Here is a 21929-nt window from a genome sequence, read left to right as displayed (position 1 = left end):
GAATCCTGGAGCCAGAAAGGAACCTGAATGCTAGTTCCGTCTGAAATCCGCCCTTAACGGAGCCCTCACCAAAGACGGCTAAGGATGGCAATCCCAGAAAAGAAAAAGAAAACTGCTATCCCTAGAATCAGATGTACAATTTGGATAAACTGTATTATTCATGTTCTGAGTTAGCATAAATCTGCCCAAAAAATAGAAGCATACATACTGAATAGATAAGATGCTATTTTTACTAAAATAAGGTAGAGGGGGTGTTCTTTGTCCTTATTTAATCACTATAACACTTTACTTTTGTCCTGATTTCCTGTTTAGAAGAGTTATGTGTCTGGGAAGCTGAAGTGTAACAGGGTTATATTATTAACATACTGACACAGGGCAAGTCAAAATTAAGGTAAGGGGCACCTGGGTGGCTCAGTGGGTTAAACCTCTGCCTTCAGCTCAGGGCATGATCTCAGGGTCCTGGGATCGAGCCCCACGTCCGGCTCTCTGCTCAGCGGGAGCCTGCTTTCCCTTCCTCTCTCTCTACCTGCCTCTCTGCCTATTTGTGCTCTCTCTGTGAAATAAATAAATATATTTTAAAAAAGAAAAAAAAATTAAGGTGAGAAAATAGAAATATGATAGAATATAACGTGGACTTATATTCACATTAAAAGCTTCTAATAGGGGGCACCTGGGTGGGTTAAAGCCTCTGCCTTTGGCTCGGGTCATGATCCCAGAGTCCTGGGATTGAGCCCTGCAGGAGCCTGCTTCCCTTCCTCTCTCTGCCTGCCCCTCTGTCTACTTGTGATCTCTGTCTGTCAAATAAATCAATAAAATCTTTAAAAAGAATTTAAAAAAATAAAAGCTTCTAACAAAAGAGTCATGTGTGGACTCATTTACAAGCTTAGTATTTGCATAGTCGTGACGCTTTTGCAATCTCATTTTCCGGGTAGAAAAGAATTCACCCTGGATTATCAGTCCTCAAAACAAAATGAAACACACCAAAAAACCACTTCTACCTAAAACGGTGCATCCCAAAATTCAAAGGAGTCATGGGGGCTGGACAGGTATCTGAGTTCAACTTCATATACGTCTGCTAAAGGCATTTCATGCACGCAGCTGAATGTGCATATTGGACAATCTAGAGGATGAGAATTCCTATGACACCTGATTCCTCTCTTTATATACAGATGTTGCCTTGGAACAGTGAAGTCTCCTATCTGATGACATTTGAAAACTTAGCTTATAATGGTTTTTGGGAATGTGTCTGTTCTATCAGGAAGGAAGGAAGGAAGGAGAGTGGGCAGAAGGAAGAAAGGAGGGCAGGAGGGCGGGGAGGGAGATGGGAAGGAAGGAAGGAAGGAAGGAGGGAAAGAAAAGGTACATATACTACACACTTTGGGAAGTCGTCTGCCAATCCATGTCATCCACCTTGTCTGATGTCTGTGCCATCTCACTCATAGAGGGGTCCCAGCAGTAGTGTGACCCCACTCTCCTGACCAGAGCTACAGAACCAGGGCTGGGTCAGACACAGACCCGCCTATCACATGCTTCCTCTCTGGGGAATTTGGAAAAGGATCTCAGAAAGAGCAGTGAGCTGGTGGCAGGTTCACAGAACCCTGGGGCTGCCATCTTGGAGTGGCCATCTTTCCTAACGTGCAGGAAGAAATAAAAAAAAGCAGTTCTTCAGACAGGCAGAGAAATGAAGCCGAAGGGCAAAGACAAACAGAGATGAGAGAGTTTGTGGGAGAGAAGGGAGACAGAGGGTGAGCAGCTACCCCAGATCCAAGTTCCTGGTTCCTGCCCGGAACCCTGCTCTCAAATGTCATAAACTGTATTTTATATCCTGCTCCTTGGCGGGGGGGGGGGGGGGGGATAGTATCTGTACAGTGGAGAAACCTGGCAGACACCACCTTAACCAAGTGACCCCAGTTACAACATTGGCAGAAGAAAGGCCCACAAGATGTTCCCCTGATGAGAACCACCGAGAAGGACACTCACTTCCGTGGGTTCCAGCCAGGAACGCACAGCCACAGCCTAATCCTGAAAAAAAAAAATCTGGAAAAAAAAAAAAAAAGAAGGGTCATCCCGAAAGGATGGCCATCAAGGTCATGAAAGACAAAGAAATGCAGGAGCTATCCCAAATTGGGGTAGACTAAGGAGATACAACACGTAAATGCGAGTAGGATCCACAGAAAAAAAATGTCGATGGGGTAATTTGTGAAATTGTTGGCAAGTCTATTACAAGGATGGTATCATCGCTAATCTCCTGGTTTCAATCACAACACTGTGGTTATTAATTAAGGAGCTACCCTTTGGGGAGTCTGGGTGAAGAGTATGCGAGCAACCCACAGGCTATCTTTGCAGCTTTTGAGAAGTCCAAAATTTTTTCAAAATAAAATTAAAGTGTTCTGTTTCCTGCTTAAGCTTGTTTGATCGGGTTTCTGTTCCTCCAAATAAATGAGCGTATTAAATTCACAGTTACCTGTCATGTCAAATACCAAGGCCTCCCACTAATTCCTGGCCCGGCTATATGTTCCGACTTCGTTAATAGCGTTCACACACTCTAGGGAACGCTTCCAAGAAATAAGTCTCCTTCAAGGCTAGAGGCTCAGAGACAAGAAGCCATTCCAGAATGGAAGAAACCCGAAGTCTCACATTCCTTTTCTACAGTGCAGCCCTGAGAACAAGCCTGGGGAACCCTGGCCACACTGGGGTCCCTGCAGCACAGGCCAGACAGCCCAGGGTCAGCCGGGCAGCAGGGAAGGGTGCCTTTGATCAAAGCTTACCTTTCTCCAGGGACTGGAAAGAGCCTGTGCCCGACTTTAAAAGTATGCACATTCCACAAACAAATATGGGCAGGGGGCGGAGGGTGGGGACCAGAATGGATCAAAGAGACTTAAGAGACATAGAAACCAGTTACAACCTGTGGACCTTATTTGCATCCCAATCCAAACAAAGGCTAAAGAATGAAATTGTGGGAAAGAATCCCCACTGGCTGATTCTGTTTAGATGATAATCTGGAAAAAAACAAACCAAACGGAGAACAATTCAGTGGTTGTCACGGAGTTGGGGGGGAGGTGGGGGAAGGGGCTGGGCATGATGGCAGCTCCTGGGAGAGGGGACTATCCTGTATTTTGATTGTGGGTATGGGTAGAGCACTGCGTGCATTTGTCCAACAGACAGAACATGTACTGAAAAGGGTGACAAGGACTGTATGCAGACAGCACCTCAGTTAATGATGAGTTGATCGGAGATCTGATCCCTGATTTAGTGATGCTAAAGAATTATCGTTAATTATTACAGGTGGGTTCACAGATTCACGTTCTATAAAAGGAGCTCTCATCTGTTCAAACACAGCTGGATCAGATGATTTGGTGTCAGGGATTCTTTCAGAACGACCTCGGGGTGTGTAAGGATGTAGGCGATATAAGAGGGACCGTGTGTTTCAGGGGATGGGGACCGGGGGCTCATGAGACAGTTCTCTCACTTGTATATACTTTTGAAGTGTTCCAGAATAGAGCGAAAACAAGAAAAGATTATGTGTACAGCGAGTCTATTGCCCCCTTTGGATCTGGGTTCCCCAGCCCCGGGTGGGAATAATGGTTTGTGCAAGCAAGTTCTCACTCGCAGCAACTCCCCCACCGCAGGACCGCCTCCCGGGGACAGGGCGATTATGACTTCTGCTTTACAGAACAGACCCACAGGCAAAGTGACTTGCCTATCAATACAGGATTCAGAGCCACCTTGGCAGGGTCTGAGATGCTTCCTCAAACCATGGACCCTCCCCGTCAGCCACCTCCCAGCTGCAGGAGAACAGGACACACACGCACACACACACAAACACACACACTCTCTCTCCCCCCCACCCTCCGCCCTTGGAAGACCGCCCACTCCCACATAGCAACAGGCAGACATCACCAGCGTGTTCTCACTGGAGACCTAGGGGACTCAGGGTGACCCCCACACAGACTCCTCCCTCCCTAGCCACATCCACTTGACAAACTTTTAAAGGTAAGGAGGATAGCAACGCATTGTCATAAATTGGGAAATTAGAAACTAGAAATTTCTAACCTTCCAGGGCAAGTGTGATTGTTTTTGTATCTCACGAGCTGGTGGTTTGCTGGTGGGAGTGGCTGGGTGGTCGGCTGGTGGCTGTCCTCTGGTGGAATCTGCAGGAGGAACACCTGCCCTGGGACAAGGCTCTAGGGACGACTGAAAGGTGTCTTCTGATCTCTGACGGGCACTGGTGCTCTGCCTGATTCTGCTTGTGTCCGCCAAGAATCCACAGTCTCCAGCGAAGTGCTGACTGAGTTTATAAAACTGGATTTACATCTCCGTCACTGTGGTTTTTACAGATCAATAACGTAAACTCTTCATCACAAGACACCTGGATGGCTCAATCAGGTAAGCATATGCCTTTAGCTCAGGTCATGATCCTGGGGTCCTGGGATTGAGCCCTGCAACGGGCTCTTTGCTCAGCAGGGAGCCTTCTTCTCCTTCTCCCTCTGCTTGTACTCTCTCTCTTGTACTCTCTCTATTAAGTACGTAAATAAAAATCTTAAAAATGAAATAAAGTAAGTAAATAAAATAAAATATTCATCAAAAGGAGGCATATTCAAGAAAAATATTAAGAGCCCTACTTTCACCAGCGTAAAGGAAGCCAAAGAGAGGTCTCTGCCACGAGCAATGTTGGCACCAGCATGGCCGCCTGGGAATGAGACGCGACTCCTCCTAGGACCCCACAGGCCAGTATGGAAGGTGGCTCACTCAGAGACATGCCCAGGGCAACACCAAGCACTGGGAGACCCTCAGGTGTTGGAGGATGTCAGAGAAGGCCAGTCCTGGGCACCAAAGAAGAGAAGGTTCTTCTGGAAAGAGGAGAAATGGTGAGCAAAGGAGCAGATGCCAGAAACCACAGGAGAGTCAGGAGAGCAAGAGAAGAGAGAGTAGCCCACGCACAATTCCGGGTTTGCTGGAAGGGAGCAGCCACACAGACACCGGAGAGAGAGGCGGGTAGAAGGGCTGGGCCTTGCTGCAACCTCACCTTCACCTTGAGCAAGGGTGACTGCTGTGTTCCTCCTTGGGCTGTTTACAGCCTCTGTGAGCAGCTGCAGGCAAGAGCCACACCATGCCCTGCTCAGTATTCCCTGAACCTCAGCTGGAGCTTAGCGGTCAAGATTGAATGAAGGAGTCAGTGTCTGAGCACAGCAGGGGTCAACAGGGACCCAGGATAGTGCCTGGCAATGAGCCCCCACCCGGACTGGTGACCTCCTGCTTCAGTCCTCCTAGGCCTGGCAAGGCCTTTGGGTCAAGTCCTTTTTTAAGCAGGAAACAGGTTCCTTTTTCTCCACATTCTCACCAACATGTTGTTGTTTCCTGTGTTTTTGATTTTCGCCATTCTAACAGGTGTGAGGGGATATCTCACTGTGGGTTTGATTTACACCTCCCTGATGTTGTGCTCAACGTCACCTGTTGGTCTACAAAGAGGAGACCTACCCCAGTGTTCAGACACTCTTCATCTGTCGGTCACCTGTTTGTCTTCTCTGGAAAAATCTCTATTCAGGTCCTCTGCCCACTTTTAACTGGATTAGTTGTTTTTTGGTGTTGAGTTGTTTCAGTCCTTTATCTATTCTGGATATTAACCCATCATCAGATACATCATTTACAACTATCTTCTTCCGTTCAGTAGGTGAATGGGTAAAAATGAATGGAATATTACTCAGTCATTTAAAAAAAATGAAATCTTGCCATTTGCAACAAGAAACAAAACAAATGATCAGACAAATTAAAAGAACAGACAAAGAAAACAGACTCTTAACTACAGAGAACAAACTGATGGTTACCAGAGGGGCGGTGGGGGGGATTGGTCAAACAGAGGGGATTGAGAGTATACACTTGTCTTGATGAGCACTGATGCATAGAAGTGTTGCACCAGGGGCACCTGGGTGGCTCAGTGGGTTAAAGCCTCTGCCTTCGGCTCAGGTCATGATCCCAGGGGCCTGGGATTGAGCTCTACATCGGGTTCTCTGCTCAGCGGGGAGCCTGCTTCCTCCTCTCTCTCTCTCTGCCTGCATCTCTGCCTACTTGTGATCGCTATATGTCAAATAAATAAATAAAATATTTTTTAAAAAAAGAAGTGTTGCACCATTACACTGTACTCACGAAGTTAACATATGCTGTATATTAATTTTACTTCAATTTCAATAAGAGGGAAAATTTAGTTCTTAAAAAAAGGAAATGGAAGAAATCAAATGTCCTTTACCAAAATCTACCACTAGATGGGGCCAGGCAACTTTAATGAGAAATGATAACTGGGGAGGTTCACTCCTTCCAAGTAATAACATGACCTTTTTCACTTTTCCTGTCACAGAGACTCTCAGTCAATGCTATTAGGGAGTCAGAAGTGCCTGTCCCTTTTCTTCCACCTCTAAGTAAAGTGCCATCCCAGTGGTCTTATGCATGGGCTATGTTCGGCTTCAAAGAAGGGGGCCGCCAGCTCTAAGGGAGGGTGCTATTCCTTCCATCCCGTGGACTGGAGTTCTCAAACTTGACTCTATACAACCACCCGGAGGGCTGGACCCACCCCAAAGTTCCTGACTCAGCAGGCCTGGGATGGGCTTTTGAATGTGCATTTCTGATGTTCCTCGTTTAGGGACCTCACCCTGAGGACCATCCTAGGGAGGGTTCTGGAAGCATCAGATCCTCTCAACAGAGACAGAACCAAATGCTGTGGTTCTGCCAGGTGGGAGCCTTCAGGCTACAAGGAGTTCTCCCTCACCCCCTCCCTCGTCCCCAGGCACAGCACTGGCCCTGTTGAGGGGCTAAGCCACCAAATCTCCCTCGGAGCCCTCAGCTTGGCTCCATTGGGAAGCCTCTAAAACCTTTAAAATCAGCAAAAAAAGACATCCATGAGCATTTCTTGAATAGGCTATGGAAGGTCCAAGCCAGGGACTCAGGTGGACTAGATGTAAAACATTCTGACCCAATCTGGGGCCCACCCCTATACCGGTGTTCTCAAAGTGTGGTTCCTGGATCAAAATACCATCACCTGGAAACTCAGAAATGCTCATTCTTGGGCCACACCCCAGAACTACTGAGTCAGAAAATCTTGGGTGGGCCCAGCCATACCTGTGTTTTAATAAGACCCAATTAGGCAGACTTTTGGTCCCATGACCTTTACATGACCATTACACTGTACTCATGAAGTTAACATTGGCTTTATGCCCATGAAGATGTTATGTTACACAGCAAAAGGGACTCTGCAGATGTGATTAAGGTTCTTAATCAGTTGACCTTAAAAAAATAGGGAGATTATTACAGATCATTCCTGATCGTATGAGCCCTTGAAAGCATAAGTCAGAGAGTTTAGATGTCCAAGAAAAATTCCATGCACTGTTGCTGGATTTGAGGATGGAGGGGGCCATGTACTAAGGGACATGGGAAGCCTCTAGAACAACTCCTGGCTGACAGCCAGCAAAGAACTGGGGTCCTCCATCCTACCTGCCCATAGAATTGAATCCTGCCAACAACATGAACGAGACTGGAAGATTCCCACCAAGAACCTCCAGAGAAGAAGGCTGGCCAACACCTTTATATCACCCTTGTGACCCAGAGCAGAAAAACCAACCAACCTGCCCAGACTTCCAACCCCGTGGAAATGTGGGATAAAGCATTGCTGTTTCAAGCCCTTGCATGTGTAGAAATTTATTACAACAGCGAGAGAAAACTAATACAACTTGTGTTTCTTCAGACCCACCGCTAGATTTCTTTAATATAAGCACATAAATTATGATACAGAAAATGACTGGTAATATTTTGATAGCTATCTCAATAGAATTGGTTTCTTTTTAATTATACATACTTTATTTTTATTCTATGCCCTTAACATTTCTCTGAGAAGCGGTCCATGAGCTTTACCAGGTGGCAAGGTGGGGGTTGAGACACAGAAAAAGAGAAGACCCCCAATTTAGAGAGACAACATCAGAGTAGGACCAGTAAGTCTTTTGGCAGTAACGACGGGTGGGGACAGGCAGCCAAGCAGACAGACTGATTTCATAGTCTCAGCAACTAGGTTAATCCATGACGTGATTCTTTTACATTCAACAAACACATATATGTACATAGAGACAGGCACCTTTTTGCCCTGGATTTGGAACTTACCATGTCAGGCTGGGCTCTTGCATTTTCCCAGTGCAGCCACGGGAAGAGCCATAATTTACATCACAAACCATAGTCATCACACAAATATGTGTGTGTGTGCATTTGAACAAATATAGATATTTCAATATGTGAACATATATATTTAAAATGCAGGTTTCACCAAACAAATCCCATTACTAACCATGCACTCGGTTATTTCTTTTTCTAGCTTAGTCTAGTGCTGTCAGTTCCTTCTTTTTTTATTTTTTTTATTTTTTTTTCTTTAAGATTTTATTTATTTATTTGACAGAGATCACAAGTAGATAGGCAGAGAGAGAAGAAGGGAAGCGGGCTCCATGCTGAGCAAAGAGCCCAATGCGGGGCCCGATCCCAGGACCCCGGGATCATGACCTGGGCCGAAGGCAGAGGCCTCAACCCCCTGAGCCACCCAGGCACCCCCCCCTTCTTTTTTTAATGCTCATCAATTCTACTGAATTGATGTTTTTTACCACTTTACAATGTAACATTGTAAAACACTGGTCTCTGGGACCAGCAGGCTTGAGTCCGCTTCTCCAGTCTCTCATTCACACACACATATGCACACATATACACATACACAAAGATACACAAACTTATATACGCATACAAATATACACATATACATATGTGTGCACAACATGCACACATACACACATATACTCATGCATACCTACACACACATAAACACATACATATACACACGCATGCAAGCATACACACACCCCCACATACTTATGCTCGCTCTATTCTTCCCAGGCCTCAGAGGAAACCACAAATTACCAAGTGACCAAAATGGTGCATCTGGTCCCTGAGCCATGGTTTGTCATGAGAAGGATGAGTTTAAGGGCAATACTCAATTTCTTGAGCGGTGAGCTTTACCTCAGGAAATAATCACCAGACCCCAGTTTGCTTTCAGTGGCCCCTGAAAGTTGCTGCAGAGTGACAGGTTTGTGCAATGAGCGGTGGGACAGAAATGAAGATTCGGGAACTCCACGGTCCCCAAATGAGATCCTGGGCAGATCTGGAGGGCACTGAATCGCTACAAAAGCTCCAGATCTATTGAGTCTTTAACTTTTGATTTTGCAGGCATTGAAGGGTTAGAGACAAAGTAACATATCAATGTTCTAGGTTTCCTAATTAGTCCGATTTTGCAAACTTTTTGTTCTCTTGTCCCTTATATGTACTTGCCAAATCAATTGTCAATTTATTTTTAGATTTTGGAAACGCAGGTACACAGTATATGAAGATTTAGTATTTTAACCCAACGTGCCCCATCAGAATGGTCAGTAATGAGAGAAAGAAAACTGGAAGGAATCAGGGAGATAAGCCATGAGCTCATTAACCAAGAAGGAAAGCCACGGAAAGAAGACTGAGTTCTTCTGGTGACTTTAGTTTTCAAATTAAGCTTCACCAAAGAAAAAGGGGGAGTGGGGGGAGGGGGTAGAAATGGGAGCTTTATGCTAAGAAATTCTGAGCAGAGGCAAACACTGACACAACCACTCTTTCCCAAGCCATAATCAAATTGCAAAGTAGAGGGCTCCTGGGTGGCTCAGTCGGCTAGGCATCTGCATTGGGTTCAGGTCATGACCCCAGGGTTCTAGGATGGAGTCCTGTATCGGGCTCCCTGCTCAGCGGGAGTCTCCCTCTCTCTCCCCGTCATGCTCACTCTTTCTCTTTCTCGCTTTCAAAAACAAATGCATTTTAAAAAATCTTTTTAAAAAAGTTTCCAAATGAGAGATTTTAGGTCATGAAACGAGAAACAGGAAGCACAGATTTGACCAACTAGAGGACAGAAATTCCAACTCTTCTTATCCATCTTTTATTTTTAAGAGCAAGGTTAAACTGAGCAAAACAAATCAACTTGCAGAGCCTTGTTGGGGGAGAAGAGGCACGAGGGGAACCTCTGACACTCCTGGAATTGGCATGACCCATTATCCCTACTTGCCCGGGACTCTGCCAGTCTGGGCATGAAAGTCCTCCACCCTGGGAAACCCTCGGACAAAGCAGGACAGTTGGTCACGCTACTCAGAAGGGCCAGTTTCTGGCTCAGAGCACTGGACACACGGGTGTGTTGAGTTTCTGAGAATCCCCCCCCCACCCCTGTGGGATACTTACACACTTTTCTGCACATACAGGACCCTGGAATCCAGTGAGTTGTAAAACCTGATTCGCGTGTGTGGCATGAATGCCCAATGGCGAGCAGCGGACATGAGAGTGAGGAGCCATACCTGGGCCTGCAGCTCGGTTCTCTGGGCCTGTAGGAGGGACACCACCTCCCGGCCCTCCTCCAGCTGACTCTGCAGGACGGCGGCTTCCCGTTCTGTCAGGAGCTTCTCCTGCACAAAAAGGCCAGACTCAGCACTCACAGACGCCTGATGTGTGAGGAAGTCCAAAGGGAAAAGGAGCAAAGAAGTTTCTTCACATTCGTGTCCCGTTGCCCAAACTCACATGCTGAAGCCCTGTCCCTCAATGGGATGGTATAAGGAGCTGGGGCCCTAGATGACGTCCTGAGGATGGGGCACTCATGGTGGGGTTAGTGTCCTTACAGATAAGGAGGCGACAGCTGAGTGCTTGCGCTCTCTCTCTCCCCAAGATGCACCAAGGAGGGGCGCCTGGGTGGCTCAGTGTGTTAAGCCACTGCCTTCGGCTCGGGTCATGATCTCAGGGCCCTGGGATCGAGTCCCACATCAGGCTCTCTGCTCAGCGGGGAGCCTGCTTCCCTCTCTCTCTGCCCGCCTCTCTGTCTACTTGTGATCTCTCTTTGTCAAATAAATAAATAAAATCTTTAAAAAAAAAAAAAAAAAAAAAGATGCACCAAGGAAAGGCCACATGAGGACATAGCAAGAAGGCGGCTACCTACAAACCAGGAAGCAGCCCTCATCAAAGGCCAAACCTGCCAGCAGCCTGATCTCGGACTTCCAGCCTCCAGCACTGGGAGAAGCAAATGTCTGTGGTTGTATGGCCCCATCTGTGCTGTTTGTCACATCAGCCCGAGCTGACTCAGACAGGCCCGTCCATGGCGGCCACCCTGAATTCATGCCTTTTCATTGTCTTCAGAGCCTGAGCCATAAATGCTAGGAGGGTAACTCACAGGACACCCGCAATTTAGACCTGGCTGTGCCATAAATGGGCCAAGAGCCTCGGGATAAGTCACTTTATCCTTCTGTAAAAGGGAAAGCTGGGAATGCCGGCGAGAGTCGGCCTCTGTGGTCTGTCCATGCAGATGGCACGGTCAGTCTGGGCTGTCAGCTGCGCCAAGGCCACGGCTGCACCAGGCAGGGGCTGTCGGGCTGCAAGGGACTACAGGGAAGGAGGGGCCCCGGGGAGGCTGCTGTCCCATCCTAGCCACACTCCAAGGAGCAACATGGGAGAAGATCCATCCTCAACCTCTCCACACCATTTTGCCAACCAGCCCCTCCACAGTCTGTTCAAAAACATCCAAATCCCTTGGCAAAAAAGCTTGACTCTGCTCAAGAGGAGTGCCTTCTGACACGGACTTTGCTGCCTCACCTCCGGGCACAAATCAAACTCCAAGCATGAGCCTGGCGCGCCCCTCTTCAAAGCCACATGGGAAAGGCAGCTCCCCCGTTTTCCCTCACTTTGCAAAGTGGCTGGAGCGACAGCAGAGACACAGAGACAGCTACAGCCAGACAGACAGACAGACGTGCACTGAGGGAGCAAGTGTGGGCCTGGGGCCACTGCCCGATCCCCTGGGGGGAAAGTGGAATCTGAGATATAAATAAATGCAGAAGGCCCACCTCCACCCTGCATGGTCTCCAAGTCCCTGCTGATGCTCCCTACTTATAAACTTATAAATGAGCCCCCCACCCAACATCCGAAGATGTCACTCCAGGACCATGGCGGAATGAGAGAGCAACAAGACCGCCCTGTGTTCGAGCACCCACAAAAATCACCAAACGTCCCCTCCCCCATAACACAAGTGATACTGCTGGATCACCGAGTACGGACTCTCAGGTTGCAGACTATGGGGATGCTCATGGGACCAGCCCTCTCCTGAGGGCACCCAACCCAGAGCAGGGCCCTGCTTAGCTGATCCCTCCCCCCAGACCTCCTAGCACAGGGCTCGATCCTCTCACACGTCCCTCCTCCATGGAGACACCCTGCATGTCTCCATGAGGCACCCCCTCCCTGCTGCAATGAATAATACACCCAGCTTTATTTGACCACAGATGCGTCCCCAGCAGCCTCTGGCTAGAGGGCGCGGACATGGTGCTTTACTGACACTTAAACCGGGTAACCTGTCTTCCTAGAACACTAATTATATCCTCATTTCTGCAAAGCTGACTCACACATTTTCTAGGTAGGAGTCAATGAAATAAACCTGAAAGGGACCATCTAGCTCATATATAGAATTTTCAAGTGAAGATAATAAAGAATGTGATGCTTTTCTGAATCTCTGGTTCTCCCAGGAGGGTCTTGTTAAAACGGCAGATTCTGACTCGGAGGGTCTGGGCTCAGGCGGGAGAGTTTATATTCCTAACTAGCTCCCAGCTGACGCCAAGATCTCGGACGATCACTGATGTTCTCAAACTGAGGCCAGATAGTCTCTATAGTCTTGAAACTCAGAAGAATTTTGTTACAAGGAAACAGATGATAGGATTAAAAAATGTGCTTTGGGGTAAAACACCTTTGAACCAGAGGGAAAAATGAGGATTGCACAATGAAAATAAAGTCTGGAAAGAAATCTCTGACAAAGAAAATTAGCATCAGGAAAAGCTATTTTAGGTTTTTGTGGAAACCTTGGTTATACCAATTATGGGGAACAGGTCCCTGAAATGGTCATTGGCAGGCAATTTGGACAAGAATGTCCCCAAGAACAAACAACTTTCCTACCTCAGAGATGTTACTTGGCAGAATTTTAAAATGTCTTCTAGAGGGACCTGGGTGGCTTCGTCAGTTAAGTGTCTGACTCTCATTTTTTTGATCAGGTGAGGATTTCAGGATCGAGAGTCCTACACAGGACTCTGTGTAGAGTCCCACATCAGGTTCCAAGCCCAGCTCTCTCCCTCTGCCCCTCCCCACTGCCCCTACTCCTGATGCGTGCTCTATCCCCCTCTATAAATAAATAAATCTTCAAAAAAAAAATAGTAAAGTATCTTCTACAAGCAAATGCTAGGGTCTCTTCAGCTTTGATATTTATAAAATGAAGTTAAAACAAAAAGCCTTGGGGCGCCTGGGTGGCTCAATTGGTAACCATTAACGGTCTGTCTTCAGCTCAGGTTATGATCCCAAGGGTCCTGGAATGGAGCCCCACATCAGGCTCTCTGCTCGGCGGGAAGCCTGCTTATCCCTCTCCCTCTGTTTGCGTTCCCTCTCTCTCTGTGTCTTTTTCTGTCAAATAAATAAATAAAATCTTTTAAAAAAGGCTCAAGCAGCCAGCTACCCCGGCCACAGGTCCTGCAGTTTGTCTGCTCTCTGCCCTTGGGGCTTCTAATGAGGGAGTCAAGGCTCCACCTGTCAGGCAGCTAATTAATAGACTTGGTGTGTGGTCTAGGCAGACATGCCGATGAGTCCAAGTGTCACTGGGGTTGAGCACCACTGTCCTAAGTCATCCTTGCAAAATACCCTTGCAAAATCTCCCAGTTGACCAGTCTACCAAACCTTGTACCAGCCCACCAGAGCCTCCGGAGAAGGGCCACCATGACATTTTTGTCGTAATCTGCGTTATTGTCCATTGATTTTTACATGTCTCACGTTAGGCATCTAGAAACCCATTAAACCACATTAGGAAAAAACTATGCCAGCAGCTAGAGAGCTAAAGGAAGAAGGAAGGTGGAACAGTAGATCAGAAATAAGGTTTTTAGGGGGCGCCTGGGTGGCTCAGTTGTTAAGCGTCTGCCTTCAGCTCAGGTCATGATCCCAGCATCCTGGGATTGAGTCCTGCATAAGGCTCCTTGCTCAGTGGAGAGCCTGCTTCTCCCTCTGCCTCCTGCTCCCTTTGCTTGTGCTCGCTTTCTCTCTCTCTGGCAAATAAATAAATAATAAAATCTTTAAAAAAAAAAAAGAAAGAAAGAAAGAAAGAGAAGTTTTTACATCCAAATCCACATTTTTTAAAAAATCAGCTTCTGTAATCTCTATTTTTCTCCCAGTAGTTTTCATCCCACAAACTCACATAATCATTAACAGAGGCTGGCACTGAAAATACAGCCACAAATTGTGGGCGGCTCCCTGTATTCAAAATTTATGGTCAAGTTGATAAGAAGAATCAAAAAACAATTTTTAAAAAATGGGCAAATGATTTGATTAGATACCACAACAAAGAAGTTACATGGATGGCAGATAAGTCCACGGAAAGACGTTCCACGTCACTAGTCATCAGGGGACGCCGTTAAAACCACAGTGAGGGGGCGCCTGGGTGGCTCAGTACGTTGAAGCCTCTGCCTTCAGCTCAGGTCATGATTCCCAGGGTCCTGGGATCGAGCGCCGCATCGGGCTCTCTGCTCCACAGGGAGCCTGCTTCCCCCTCTCTTTCTGCCTGCCTCTCTGCGTACTTGTGATCTCTGTCAAATAAATAAATAAAATCTTTAAAAAAAAAAATAAAACCACAGTGAGATATACAACACCTGTCAGAAAAGCAAAAACAAAACAAAACCCCAACATACCCAGCGCTGACAAGGACGCAAAGCAACAGAAACTCTCACACATTCGTTGGTGATGGGCAGCAACAATGCAAATGGCTTTGGGAAACAGTCTGGCAGTTTCTTATGAACTACACAAGCAAGAACAGCCCATAAACTCAAGAGGAAATGCCTAAGAAAATGGTCAGGGACACCCTTTGTGTCCTCAGCTGTCTAAACCTCAGCATTCCCAGTCTGAGGAAATGAACAGAAGGGTAAACTTCAAATGGGAACACAGCACAAGAGCAGGGGTGGTGAACCCAGAGCAGCTCAGAGCCTAGTCTGACTTGATGCCTCACCTGTGTCTCTGTTACCTAGGCCCATGGGGGTGTGAGGGGCCTCCCCAGATAGGGTTTCCCTGTAGCCAGGGCTCCGAGTCTTACCTCCCTCATCCCGCTTGTAATGGCAGATGCTTGAGGGGTGGTCTGGACAATCTGCTGCAGGATGGTGACATAGGTCTGAATTTCCAGAAGATTCTGTTGGGGGAAGGAAAGTGTTCTCATTAAAACTTGAGCTTCTTGCAATGTCCACAACAGCCAAACTATGGAAAGAGCCTAGATGTCCATCAACAGATGGATGGATAAAGAAGATGTGGTATATATACACAATGGAATACTATGCAGCCATCAAAAGAATGAAATCTTGCCATTTGCGATGACATGGATGGAACTAGAGAGTATTATGCTGAGCAAAATAAGTCAATCAGAGAAAGACAATTATCACATGATCTCTCTGATATGAGGAATTTGGGAGGCAGGGCAGGGGGTCGTGGGAAAGGGAGGGGAAAATGAAACAAGATAGAACTTGAGAGGGAGACAAACCATAAGACACTCTTAATCTCAGGAAACAAACAGGGTTGCTGGCAGGGAGGGAGTTGTAGGGATGGGGTATCTGGGGATGGACACTGGAGAGGGTGTGTGCTATGGTGAGTGCTAGGAATTGTGTAAAAATGATGAATCACAGACAGGTACCCCTGAAACAAATAATATATTACATGTTAATTTAAAAAACACATACACAAAACAACTGAGCTGCTTGAGATTTTGCCTCCAGGACCAGGTGACCCCAGTGATGAATGCTTTCACGCTCACTGTCACAAGCAGGACAGACTGTGACCTGAGGAGTAGGACAATTTAATCTTCACAAGAACAAGGGGACAGATGAAGAAACTGATGGTTGGTTTATCTTGCCATTTCCCTTCAGTGACATGGACGCTTTGCTGCTGGTTTTCCTAGAGCCCAGGATGGCAGAGCGATGAGAGGAAAGCAGAGATGGGGAACAAAGAGGTCCCGCAGGCTACAAAGAACCATTTCCGATCCCAGAACAGGGCAATGCTTCAAAGGATGGTCAGTCGATCCCAGAATAAATCACTTACAAGTCGGATGTGGTCTCAAGCAAGTGATTTAAACCTCCGAAGGCTCAGGATTTTGCATGTAAGACGATTAACAATCTGGAGACGGGGCCTGATCCCCTTTCCCAGCAGAGCACCTATGCCCAGTTCTGGGCATGAGAGCCAATGGCACCACACAGAGAATTGCCTTTGGCCAGACAGTGGCTATCTGGTCTGGGAAGCAACACCCCCCAATCCCACCCAAACCAATGACTCCTTGGCATAGGAATACAAAAGGCCAACCCTCCTGCCTCAAGATGGGACCAACCCTGTAGGACAATTCACACTCCAGAACCACGGGATCAGGCTGAGGCCAGACTGAGCCCACACCCTTGCTCAGCTCCCGCCCCTGTGCCCCTGTTCCCCCTCATCTCCTCCTGGGAGCTCACCGCTAATACAGCAATCATGCCAAAATCACCACTTGGGCTCTTCTCCTAGGGAGCCTGCCCTACAACGATAACTCACAAGGCTGATGTTAAGACCCATGAGGGAACGCACAGAAGTTCTGCCGTGTGTGCTCTACTATTGTTCTAAATGGCCTTAAAGAATGCTTTTAGTTGCTTAGAGGTTGTTCCAAGCACCGTTCCCAGGATTCCTGCAAGATATAGCAGGGGCAAGAAGACAGGTGGGGAGGAGGAAAGAAGCCAGGCCTGGTGGAAAGGCAGAAGAAATGTCAAAGGGAGGGACACCCCTTCAGTGTGAGCAACTGGGCCACCCACTGCATGCAGACAGGTCTACGTGGAGGCAGGAAGAGAGTCTAACGCTACTGAGCATGTACTGGGCTCCAAGCTGTACCAGGTGTCTCACTGACACCACATGCTTTCTCCAGAAGCAGACTGTTTAAATGTTATGACTCTCCAAACGTCACCTATGGGAGCCTTAACCCCCAGTGGGACTGGAGTGTGGAGGCGGGGTCTTTGGGAAATAACTAGATTTAGATGGGGTCATGAGGGTGGGGTCCCATGAGGGGATTAGTGCCCTTAGAAGAAGTGACACCAAAGAGTTGGCATCGAGGAAATCTCAGGTGAGCACACAATGAGGAGACAGACGTCCGCAAGCCAGGGAGACAGCCCTTCCGGAACCTGACGGGCTGGCACCCCCTGGCTCAGTGTACCAGCCTCCAGAACTGTAAGAAACAAATTTCTGTTACTTCTAAGCCACACAGTCAGTGGTACTTTGTTAGAGCAGCCCAAGCCGGCAAAGACACAGGCCCCAAGAGATGGATCTGAGGGCAGTTTATGCAGGTGAAGATTCCAGGCAACGTTATTGGAGGATAAAGTAAAACAGGAAAGGGAAGGCAGCCAATAAGGAGCATGTTACCAGGTAAGTTAGCACTGTGCGCACCTAATGCTCACCCCTGGGAGCCATGTAGAACAGCAGGTAAGAGGGAGCTGGGGTATGAATTCACTGACATGCATTGGTCACTAGCTGGGGCTGCTCCAGGGGCAACACATCCCGTGAGCTAGAGCCCGCCTCCACTGCCCAGAGAGCATCCGGAGGCAGAGTACAGATACTGGTAGCTGGCGGGAGGCCACAGCCCACCAGAGAGGTCAGCCCCCAGGACCATGGCCAGGCTCACAGGTCCACTACAGTTAACTGCACCACTGTGCAGAAGGAGAGTCTGGCAGCTCAGAGTGGGAAAGCCACTTGCCCTTGGTTACACAGCTCCAGGATTTGTTCTGTCGAGTACACCAAAGCCCCCCAAAGTCAGCCCTGTGGGAAGCTAGCAGGAGTGGGAGGCAGAGCAGAGCACTATATGACAGAAAGCTCCGGAATGCCAACTAACTGGCTTGGAGGCAGAGCTTATATATATATATATATACATATATGTGTGTGTGTGTATATATATATATATATATATATATATATACACACATACACACACACACGTGTGTATATATAGTATACATATATATGTATATATATGTATATATATACACACATACACACACGTGTGTATATAGTATACATATACACACATATATGTGTATATACATATACACACATATATGTGTGTATATACATATACACATATGTGTGTGTATATACATACACATATATGTATATATATACATACACACACGCGCGCATATATGTTACATTTTCTGCATTTCTGCATTTCCTGAACTGAAACAATTGACGAACCTAGCTTACTCAAGACAGATCCACGCAAAATCACTTTGTGAATTGTAATGTACTCAACAGACATGAGTTCCCAAGCTCTCCCCCCAACACACACACAACTGCCTCCTCCTCTGTATACGTCTGCCTCACTAAGCACCACCCAGCAATCGATCCATCACCCACTTGGTTCAATACGTCCCAAAGGAACCCACTACAGCAGGCTCAAGTGTCAGCCACGAGTGCCCTGGCCTTGTCTGGCCAGACCCAAACCAGGTTATCTGGGGGATGGGCTTCAGAAGGTTCATGGTTACCTTTTTGTACCTATCCTTTGCTGCACTGATGTCGTCCTGTAGGAACTGGGCTTCAATCTGAAGGCGTAGGTTATGGAGTAAGACTTCATCGGCTTCCTGCAAGGAGAAACTGAGTCACACAACTGACTCGGAGGGACGGCATGGTGGAAAGATTGGCACATGGGTGTGAAATCACCAGGTGTAAGGACACACGGACCTCCTGGGGTCTTATTAAAACACAGGGTCTTGTTCAGTAGGTCTGGGAGAGTGTCTGAGATTGCCTATCTCTACTAAGGCATTGGGTTAGCCCATTAGACCTGATTCAGAACAGTTCTCCACAGAGCTTGATTTTGCCCCCGAGGGGACACTTGGTAATATCTAGAGACATTTCCCATCGTTACCACTTGGGTGCTGGAGTGTGACAACTGGCATCTGATGGGCAGAGACCAGCAATGCGGCTACATATCTTATAAGACACAGGACAGCCCCACACAACAAAGAATTCTCAAGTCCAAAATGTAATAGTGCCAGGCTGGCAATACCTTGATCTAGAAAGATCAGGGAGAAAATCAGGATAAGTTACATACCAACAGCCTTAAAATTTCAGTTACATCTGTATCTGTTCTATATCTCATCATCAGGAAATTGAGTTTCTAAGACCAAGAAAGTCTTCTGTGAACACCAAAACCTTCGCTTTAATAGTTTTCTCCCAAGGACTGCTGACACTTACCCCTGACGCTATGTATCTTTAATCCAAAATGCACTTTTTTTAACGATTGCTGTGGTAAACAGTGTTTATTCCTTTAAAATTGGAAATTGGTAAACAGTGTTTATTCCTTTAAAATTGGAAATGACCTATCTTAAATCATTCTTTTTTTTTGCCTAGGCTCGTGCAAATAAAAATGAAATAAGTGATCCTGATTTGGTGAGGGTTCTCACCAAACATTCTGATAGTTCATTGGCTTTCATCCCATTGCTCTTGTTTGAGTAAACCAAATAGTTGAAATACTGTGCTCTTAATAAGATAGCGTTGTCAGGGGGCCGGAGTGGCTCGGTCAGTTGAGCGGCTGCCTTCAGCTCAGGTCATGATCTCAGGGTCCTGGAATCGGGTCCCACATGGGGCTCTTTGCTCAGTGGGAAGCCTGCTTCTCCCCCTCTCCCTGCTCGTACACGCTCTCTCTCTCTCTCAAATAAATAAAATCTTTTTTTTTTCAGTATTTAAATTTATTTATTTTTTCAGCATAACAGTATTCATTGTTTTTGCACAACACCCAGTGCTCCATGCAATACGTGCCCTCCCTATTACCCACCACCTGTTCCCCCAACCTCCCACCCCCGACCCTTCAAAACCCTCAGGTTGTTTTTCAGAGTCCATAGTCTCTTATGGTTCGCCTCCCCTTCCAATTTTTTTTTTATAAACATATAATGTATTTTTATCCCCAGGGGTACAGGTCTGTGAATCGCCAGGTTTACACACTTCACAGCACTCACGATAGCACATACCCTCCCCAAAGTCCATAACCCCCTCCCCCTCTCCCAACCCCACCTCCCCCCAGCAACCCCCAGTTTGTTTTGTGAGATTAAGAGTCATTTATGCTTTGTCTCCCTCCCAATCCCATCTTGTTTCATTTATTCTTCTCCTATTCTCCTATCCCCCTAACCCCCCAAATAAAATCTTTTTTTTTTTTTTATATTTTACTTATTTATTTGACAGAGCACGAGTAGGCAGAAAGGCAGACAGAGAGAGAGGGAGAAGCAGACTCCCTACTGAACAGAGAGCCCAATGCGGGGCTCCATCCCAGGACCCTGAGATCATGACCTGAGCTGAAGGCAGAAGCTTAACCCACTGAGCCACCCAGGCGCCCCATAAATAAAATCTTTTAAAAGAAGAGTAAGATAGTGCTGTGATAGCTGGAACTGCCCTAATGCTATAGCAACCCCTTGTGATATTACTGTGAGCATTCCTTGGGTTCCTCAAGATTGTCACTTTCTTGAGACACCTCTCCAGAACATCTGCCAATACCTGGGGCCTTGCCAAATGAATTTTTTTACTGACTTATTAATGACTTGTTAAAAAGCATGATGAATGGGAGCCAGGGGCTTTCATCAATAAAGGTGGATATGTGGTTGACTAACGTATTTAAGACATTCACCATCCTTGTGTCAGCAGATGTAAAATAGTCAGGCATGAGCACTGGCCAAGATATTTTGAGACATACCCCACTCTTGCACTAATAGAATTTAGATTTCAGGGGGTCTTTTGCCTGCACTCCTCAAAAAGCCATTTGATTCCTTAATCATTGCTATAAAAGACAACTGGTGTGGGAAGATTCTGATCGTTGGATGCTGACCATAAGATATCAGAATTCTGACTCCAGTGGATCACCTGCCTTTGAGGTGCTTATTAAAAGCCATGAGCTCTTCATGCAAAGTGCAGCTTCGGGACCTACCACATCAGAGAGCTGGGACTACATGAGACTAGAAAACAGGCTGTATGAACTTGAGAGGGCCTGCATCAGAATAAACAATTAAGATATACATGCCACGGGAGGTAGGGATAGGGTGCCTGGGTGATGGACATTGGGGAGGGTATGGGCTACGGTGAGTGCTGTGAAGTGTGTAAGCCTGATGATTCACAGACCTATACCCCTGGGGCAAATAATACATTATATGTTAATAAAAAATAATGCTGGGAAAACTGGATATTCCCATGCAAAATAATAAAATTTAATCATTACCTTACACAACTCACAAAAAAAGAAAGAAAGAAAGAAAAGGAAAGAAAGAAAAAGAAATACATGCTTATGCTAATTTGGTCTGAAACTTGAGTAAAATTGGGGGGGGGGCAGCTAATCACCCAGATCAAACTTCTGAGAATATTTTATCTATCAATAAGAACTTCAAGTTTATCTTTTTTTTGAAGATTTTATTTTAGAGAGAGCGCACAAACGGGGAGGAGCAGAGGGAGAGGGACAAGCTGATTCCATGCTGAGTGCAAAGCCCAACATGGGGCTCAACCCCAGGACCCTGAAATCAGGACCTGAGCTGAAATCCAGAGTTGGCCACTTTTAACCCCAGGCAGGCCTGAGTTTATCTTAAAAGAACTTTGGAGTTCTACAAAATCAGCTGGGTCAACTGGCAACTGCTGGGCACATATCTTAAATCATTCTTTTTTTTGCCTAGGCTTGTGCAAATAAAAATGAAATAAGCGATCCTAATACACAATGTCCAAATCTCAGGCATAATTTAACATTTTCTGGTAGCTACCGTAAACAAAATGAAAAGAAATGGGTGAAAGCAATTCTAATAATAAATTTTATTTCACCC

General features: G+C 46.6%; 1 protein-coding gene across 1 annotated transcript in view; it reads right to left on the bottom strand.

The window, feature by feature from the left end:
• BFSP1 (beaded filament structural protein 1) overlaps positions 1-21929 on the bottom strand; it is a 48970-nt gene that overhangs the window by 5336 nt on the left and 21705 nt on the right. Inside the window, exons 6-8 of the mRNA XM_045981366.1 lie at positions 18624-18719; positions 15182-15274; positions 10389-10496 (exon numbers count right to left, since the gene is read on the bottom strand). Coding sequence (XP_045837322.1) covers positions 10389-10496; positions 15182-15274; positions 18624-18719 — 297 coding nt within the window. The remainder of the gene's footprint in view (positions 1-10388; positions 10497-15181; positions 15275-18623; positions 18720-21929) is intronic.

The sequence above is a fragment of the Meles meles genome, chromosome 16 (genome assembly GCF_922984935.1).
Source record: "Meles meles chromosome 16, mMelMel3.1 paternal haplotype, whole genome shotgun sequence".
Lineage (NCBI taxonomy): Eukaryota > Metazoa > Chordata > Mammalia > Carnivora > Mustelidae > Meles > Meles meles.
This window is presented reverse-complemented; position numbering and strand designations above follow the sequence as displayed.